The sequence below is a fragment of the Epargyreus clarus genome, unplaced genomic scaffold (genome assembly GCF_041222505.1).
Source record: "Epargyreus clarus isolate Ecla_fem2 unplaced genomic scaffold, WU_Ecla_fem_2.2 ptg000027l, whole genome shotgun sequence".
NCBI classification, from domain to species: Eukaryota; Metazoa; Arthropoda; class Insecta; order Lepidoptera; family Hesperiidae; genus Epargyreus; species Epargyreus clarus.
In genome coordinates, this window is record NW_027332234.1 from 751,291 (window position 1) to 759,133 (window position 7,843).

General features: G+C 33.5%; 1 protein-coding gene across 1 annotated transcript; it reads left to right on the top strand.

The window, feature by feature from the left end:
• The first annotated feature begins 607 nt into the window (after positions 1-607).
• LOC140753670 (nucleolar pre-ribosomal-associated protein 1) lies at positions 608-7,443 on the top strand. The gene is made up of 3 exons (XM_073088396.1): positions 608-928; positions 1,488-6,204; positions 6,363-7,443. The coding sequence occupies exons 1-3, from the start codon at positions 712-714 to the stop codon at positions 7,369-7,371; spliced, it is 5,943 nt and encodes a 1,980-aa protein (XP_072944497.1). The 5' UTR covers positions 608-711; the 3' UTR covers positions 7,372-7,443.
• The last annotated feature ends 400 nt before the right edge of the window (positions 7,444-7,843 follow it).

Below are 7,843 nucleotides of genomic sequence, written 5' to 3' on the forward strand. Positions count from 1 at the left end.
TATATAATAATACTCTATGAGAGTAACCTATATAGGAAGGGCAGCAGTAATGACATTACAATAATTATTAGAAATAAAATTTTGGATCCTGTAATAGGGGTATTTTTTGTTCTAAGTTCCTAACTAATTTTTATTCAAAGATATCGCTCGACAGAGTTGCAATTGGACTCTATTATTTCCTTTTATGTAATTTATAATTTTAAATGAATTATCAAATACTAGCTGACCCGGCAAACGTTGTATTGCCATATAAATAAAAAAAAATTAAGGGTGAACAACATGGAACAGAAAAAACAAGTATGAAAAAAAGATAGTAGCCGATTCTCAGACCTACTGAATATGCATATATTTGGTGAAAATCGATAAAGCCGTTACGGAGGAGTGCGGTAAATAACATTGTGACACGAGAATTTTATATATAAGAAGATATATATAATGACAATTTGTAATATAAGATGTGTCTTTTATGAAACAAATGTTAATTCAAATTATGTATTTTTAAAGCAAGAAATAAAAGGCTTTTTATTTTATTTATTTTGTTCATTTTATTTATAGTCGCAGTTTCAGAACTGAGCTGTCTAGAGGCACATGTCGCTGTCATTGACAGAAATGTCAAAACCAAAAGTCAAAACAACCTCACGTGTTGTTGCATTGCGCATTTTGAAGTTTTGAGATATGCTTTTCGTGTGTTAAAAGCGTTTTTGTATAAACATGGGTAAAAGAAAGTATGAAAAAGAGCCGGCAGATTCGGCTAAGAGGAATAAGTTACAAGAAGATAACAATGAAATATCAGAAAATGTTTCGGAAACGGACCAACCTCAAAATGTAGAAAATATTGTAAGCAAAACGAAAAGTGTTTTGAAAAATGCAAGTTTCGACATAAAACATTTTCGAAAGGAGTTGGCAGCTAAACAGGGTCAAACTATGGGTGAGTTTATAAAAATATTTTTGCAATAAAATACTTAATGAAACAAAATCCACCAAAACTTTTAGTCATAGCACAGGGGTGCCGGAATAAGTAACACAGTGGTGATGATAAGTGATAGCCTAGTTCTTCAAGGTGAAAGTACTAATCACTACTACATATTAAACTTTCTTTTTACCAACGTTTTTGTTAATTTATTAGGAACATACAAGTTTGTATCTCATCTTATGCATACTTCTTTGTGTACTTACCATAAAATTTACCTAGTATAACCTAGATGTAGTATGAATAAATATAAATAATGAATTATTCACAAATACACAAATATTATATTCATATTGTGTATGGTGGATGACATTAATACATTATAAATGATCCATCTCATCTCTATGTGTAGTTATATTATTGAGCGATTTTAATGTACATTTTAAAATTAAAGCAACAATTATTTTGACCATATAATTTCAAAAATCAGTATTTTTTAATTATTAAAACAATTTAGTAGAAAATTTCTTTCAATATTCTTCCTAGTTTAATAACCTTCACTTATTTTGTCTTTCAGTGTTGACACAGTTTCTTCAGGTTTGCTTAAATCCTGACAATGAAGTGGATTACATGCTCGAATATCTGAAGGTGGGAGGGAACTCTCATGAGATCTTGAGGCAGATAACTCAGGATAATAAGAAGAATCTGACGTTGGCTACACCAGCATTCCACCTGTTTCATTTAATCATAGTGAAAGTACAATCATCTTTGCCACACATGATTTCGATAACAGAAGAAGCCTGCCGATATTTCCTGAACACTTTTATACCAACTGTGGAAATTATGATCAGCGAGAATTCAGGGCCTCGGCACAGAAAGATCATCCTTAATCTTCTCACATCGATGGTAACTTTAAATTCTGACCTAGGGGTAGAGGTTTTAAATCAAGTACCATTAACTCCAAAACATTTGCAGTATATTGTGGAAAAGCCAAATTATAAGGAAAAAGACAATGTGAGGACTGCATTTGTGCATTTCATGACATCTTTCTTGGTGGACGGACACCTTCCATTAATCAAGGCTCTATTGGAGAAACAGGGCTTACTGCCTTTAATTATACCGGGCTTAGTCCAAGATGAGCCTGAAGCAGTTTTCATGTTCTTAAACATTCTGAAGAAGAATGTTATTGATAATAATTTGATATCAAAAACTTTGAAACTAAAAACCTTCAGCCATCAAGTTTTACACAATATGTTCAAAGTTTTCATGTGGAAGGGGCCTCCTGAGATGAATGTGGATCTTAGGAATGAGTCTCGACCGGAAATTATGGCTCTTCTCTCAGATATAATGCTCACTCTTTTCACATCACACAGACTGGGTATTTACTTTGTCGATAAAGCTCTAGGAACATCGGATCTCAATAAAAACCAAAATTTATACAAAGCTCTGCTCAGTTTAAAAAGGCCCTGGGAAAACGAGCATCAATGTAACCTTATCCTTCAAGTTATTTACAAATGTCCAGACTTGCACAGAGCTATTATCAACATAGTTGAACAAAGTTTTCAACCACTCCACTCGCCTATTTGGGAAAAAGCAACTGAGTTTGTTATAAAACTTTTGGATAAAATGCGACCTGAAGACATGATAAGAAAATTTTCTAATCTAAGTTCTATACAAGTAACCAACTTTATAAGATTTGTTACTTTACCTGTTCCGTTATTAAAACATATACAAGCCAACATAGGAAAAGACCAAACAGTCTCATTGTACTGTGTAAAAGTGCTAGCTAAGATGCTGCAAACATTGAAAAGATATATGCAAATTTTGGAAAGTGAAGGGTGTAATGAAAATGTCACTGAAGTCAATAACAAATTAGACAATTTTCTACCAAAACATCTGCCTCCACCTAATGCAATTGTTGCCTTAATTCAAGATGTTATTAAAGGAGATGATAAAACTGAGACAGGACAGGATTATAGGCTGCCAAAACTTGATGCCACACAGTCTTTGCTATCTCTCCTGGATCTTTTATTGCTGTACAATTATACCCATCCAGCATACTTTGAATCTTTGGAAGGAAACATAGATATGAAAAAGATTTTGGATTTTTCCATGACTCTGACAGATGGTCAAATACCTCTTTTGAAGTTTAAAATTGTCTCTCTATGGTTGATGCTAGACAACACGATAATGTCTCTCAAAAATCCAATGTTTAAAGATTTGTTTCAAATACTATTAGAAGTTTACACAAGTGAGAATGACAACACTTGGTTTGAAGCTAAGGATACTTTAGTAATTTTCTTTAAAAGTACAGGAATTTTTGAAGCTGATGAAGACGAGATCCAATTGATGTTATATACACTTCGGCACGCTAAGATCGACCCTGTATCTTTGGTTGGCGATACGGTAGAATATGCCTTAGCAAATAGCAAAGAACTTGCAGAGTATGTCCGAAATCAAATAATTAATTTCGAAGTTTCGGATGAAAGCAGTAGTGACAATCTAGATAAGTTATTTAATGATCTTATGAGCAACCGTTGCACAGGGGACAGTGTTTTCCTAGAGAGCAAAATACCATCCTCATTTATTGTTGGGTGTATGCAATTTATTCTGAATCAGAGAGAGAAGAAGAAACATTTAAAGAATTTCCTATCACTGTATGTGGTTAATTTGCTTCATTATAATTATTCGCCTGAACTAACAGAGGTGTTAATAGGAGATTGTAAATTGGATGCACGCAGTTATGTAGTTGATTGGGCGAGCAAACCTGTAGCTGTGCCTGAAAACTTTGGAAATGATATTGTTTTGAAGAATCTTTCAAACTCACTGCTTAGTACTGAAATAGAACAATTACAAGATATATTTCCTTTCTTAGAAGCAACAAGTGACGAAAATGATTTTGTAATGGATCTTGCTTATAAAATCAGTGGTTCTAAAACTGTTGATAGTGCAGAATTATTTGTGTGGGCAAAATATTTAATGTTTTCTGTAATAAGATTAGCAAACATGAACCAGTTAACAGAGTTGCACATGCAAAAAGTGACAATGTATTTCGAATGCATAATTGCCTTGGGAAGGAAATGCCATATGATACACGTTTGCAGGAACATAATACTGAATGTATTGAAAAATTCTCATTTCCTTAAAATTTACACCCCTTTGGATATGAACAAAAGTGCCTCCCATATAGTTGCAACAAAGTTTATTTTAAACATTATTACTAAACATGCAGACATTGTAGATTTTACGAATCATAGACACTTTGTTTTGAAGTCTTATCAGCAGAAAAATTACAGCGAAATTATGAAGGCGTTTGTCAAAATCAATAAGAGGAAGAATATAAATAGTGAACACACAGTAAATGTTCTGCGAATCGTAGGATTATCCAGTGAAGACGATATCCTTGTTTTAAATCAAATATTTGATACAAAAATAGAATCATGTATTAAAGATGACAAGGAGCCTAGTTTAGTACTAGAATTACTACGATTGTTAATAGAAAAATACTCAAAAACAATAACATCAGATTTGCCACAGGAACTTTTAAAAAAGTCAATGTCTTTGTATAATGAGTTGTTAACAAACAAAGAGGTAGTGCCAAATTTAACAAGCTTGGAAATGGCTTTCATTCAATATTTTGAAAATAAACCTCATCAAGCGCTACATATATCTAAAGATGATTTCAAATGTTTTTTCCTTGCTAATACCATTCGAAAAACAACTTCGCAACTGGCGTCCATCTTGTTAAGAAACAACGTCAAGTTTTGTCATATATTTAAGGAAGAAATATGTAGGCCAGAAATACTAGGTCAGAGAGAATTAACTTTACCCTTGGGTGTAGTCATCATTGAACATGGTAACTACTTGCGTGAAAATAAAGTTTTCCTACCGATAGTGTACAATGAATACAAAAGTAACATATTAAAATTCTTGGAGAAGCCGCATAAAGCTGGGCAGATCTACATATCGTGCTGGAAATTTATTAGAAAATTAATTATCGAATGTATGGATATAGAAGACTGCAAGAAATTGTTTGCCAAGAGCCATAAATTTGAAGTTTCTGAATCGAGTCACGTGCAATTGCTACAAGCGGTGTTTTTGAAAATGTGTGTTTTAGGAGAAGGCCTGAAAAATGAACATTTGATTTTATATTTCATGAATTTACTGCAAATAACAACGATAGCGATAAAAGAGAATAAAGAGGATAAATTAATAGAAGACATAATCGCACATATTTACAAAATAGCACAGATCTGTAAACATGTGGTAGGATTTAATTTGGAACAAAAGGAGGAATTTGCCAAATTTACCGAAAGTTCCGTTTGGCAAAATTTCTGCAAAGTGGTGCTAAAAGACTCCTTAAAGGTGCGAACAATGGAACATAAAAATTCAACCGGGCCCAAATTGTTATGCTTACTTAGTACATTAGTGAAGCTGTTTTACCCAGATGACAGTGAGGATATCGTGACATTATTTGACATGGTTACATCTCATTCGGAATTCCTAAACGTCATGCTAAGTTACCACAGTCCGGATGTAAAATCAAGACTTCTCGAATTTCTATTCGTTTTGATTTCCAAGAACAAATCCGTAATGAAAGCTCAACAGATACCTGTTTATCTAAGTGCATATCATGCTACGAGAAATCCTAGCGATAGAATGATCACGAGGATATTGCACTTTTACGAAAGTAATGGGCAACCAGTAAATGAATATAAACCTTACGTCTGGGGTGATTCCGCCGCTAACTACTACTCTGTACGTAAGAATAGAACTTCTTCATTGTGGGGCCATCCAACACCAAATCAAGTGATGAATTTATTTGAAAGAGATCTAATAGAAATGACTGTTAGACACTTTCCCGTCAACCAGAAAGTGGATTATGATTATGAATTAAGTTGCAATCTTGATTTAACTACTGGAGATGGATTAGTAAAAATAATTTTAGACAGCATTGAAGAAAGTAGAAAGCATGACGCTATAACTGATACTGAGGGTATTATTCAAGGTTTAGAGTTAAAAGTAAAGCATGGTAATGCAATGGAAGAATTGAAAGATGTTGACTTACAAGGTCTATCACATTTAGATACAGATGAAGCGATATATGAACCTCTATTTCTGTTTCCTCTCTTGAGTCATCTCTTAGCCCCTGGATCAGTGGCTTCTTGTTTTAAGATGCTAAGAACTGGATTACTGTCAATACCTGTGATGGCACTGAGTTCCCACTGTCCACGAATGCGAGCTTCGGCTTTTCACGTACTACATAGATTTTGCTTGCTCCTGGAAACAGAAACGTAAGTATTACTTTCTTACATCTTTCCTATTAATTTATAATACTCCTTGTCATTTACTCTTATCGAGTAGATGGTTTTATTATAATGACAGTTTTTCCCTTATTTATTGTAGATTCCCTTCTTCATGTTTGTAACGAATGATTTCTTTTTGTTTACAGGAGACATAAAAGCGACAAATTACTTCTCACGGACTTCATAACGACGTTGAGACAAAGCTTACCAACTGCTATTGAAATGCCCAACGGCGAGGCATTAAGAAACCCGAGATTACCAGCCGTCGGTGCCCTTTACCTCGCGAAGGCCCTTATGGTATCGACGTCACCATCAGATCCCTTGTACAAACCTGTTAACAATTTCCTTATAGCTAAACAGTTTGTGGATTTAACAGTAGTCCCAGATTTTCTAAGCCTTTTCCACGATAGTGATGTTGAGTTTGCTGAAAGAAGACTTTGGATTTTAGACATCATACGAGATGGAACTAAGACTATGACAGATGTAAATGTGATCTTTAAAACAATGTGCCTTAAGATGATAATGGATTACCACTCGACCGTCATAAGTGATAGGAAAACAAAAGAGAAAATCATAGTTGCATTAAATTCCATAATAACGATTCCTAGGGCTTTTGAAATTTTGGTCGAAGGTTACGGGTTTTTGGCTTGGCTTCATGGTGTTGTAAGGCACGTAGGAAAAGATGATAAGAATATTGTAAGAAAAATGTTTGTTTTATTAAGGAATATGATCGTTAGTATGGATTTGAATTTATTTGGAAAACATTACGCCAAATTAAATCTAAACAGCGGTAAATACGTTGATGTTTTTGCAGATATTAAGTTTAAAAGTGATATAGAATATGAAATTTTGAATATTGCGTACAATTTGTTGCCTCATACACAAGATTTGGAAATAGAAGATGTGACGTCATATATTGAGATATATAGGTTGATAACAAAGAGATCATTGAAGTTTATGACTAAGAAACAAATGTTGAATATAATTAGTAAATGTTCGAATCATTTAAAGAATTGTGAAAGTGTTAGAATTATAACTCAGTCTGTAGTAGCCAATAACGCAGTAATGTTAAATAGTAAAAACATTGATGAAAGTGACTCAAATGATGCTTTCATAAGAGAGTTAAGAACACTCGCTCACACATATCTAGTGTAAACTATTAGATATAAAATAAGCAATAAATTGAAATATTTTATGATTGATTTTAAATAAATATTTAGAATTGAATTTCTGTTTTATTTATTTCATATCTATTTGTTCAGTCGTTTGCCAAAAAGTTTTAAACGGGAATTTCGAAAATTTAACTGTGTAAGTATGTTAGATTATGTTACACACGGCTATAGTATAATGACACGGCTGCAATTAGTTTGCGATATAATTATTGATATGGCAAATGAGGAAATGTCCACCTGATACTAAAAGCTTACTGCCGCCCATGGACGTTTAGAAAGGGGTCATTCTGAATCAGGTGGCTTGTCTCTCCTAGGGACTAAGATAGCATTCACATCTTTTTATCGAAACTCAAGAACTGTTTTACTCTAGAAATTCGTACGGTGATTGTAGCCTCCTGGTTAAAGAAACTGATTCTACCAACCTTCAAAAGTGTTATGCTAAATTTTTCAAGGCT

Excerpts from the sequence above, each read along its gene's own strand:
- LOC140753670 (XM_073088396.1), top strand. The coding sequence starts at position 712 with ATGGGTAAAAGAAAGTATGAAAAAGAGCCGGCAGATTCGGCTAAGAGG. Across the intron at positions 929-1,487 it reads TAAACAGGGTCAAACTATGG|TGTTGACACAGTTTCTTCAG; the intron begins GTGAGTTTATAA and ends TTTGTCTTTCAG. Across the intron at positions 6,205-6,362 it reads TTGCTCCTGGAAACAGAAAC|GAGACATAAAAGCGACAAAT; the intron begins GTAAGTATTACT and ends TTTTGTTTACAG.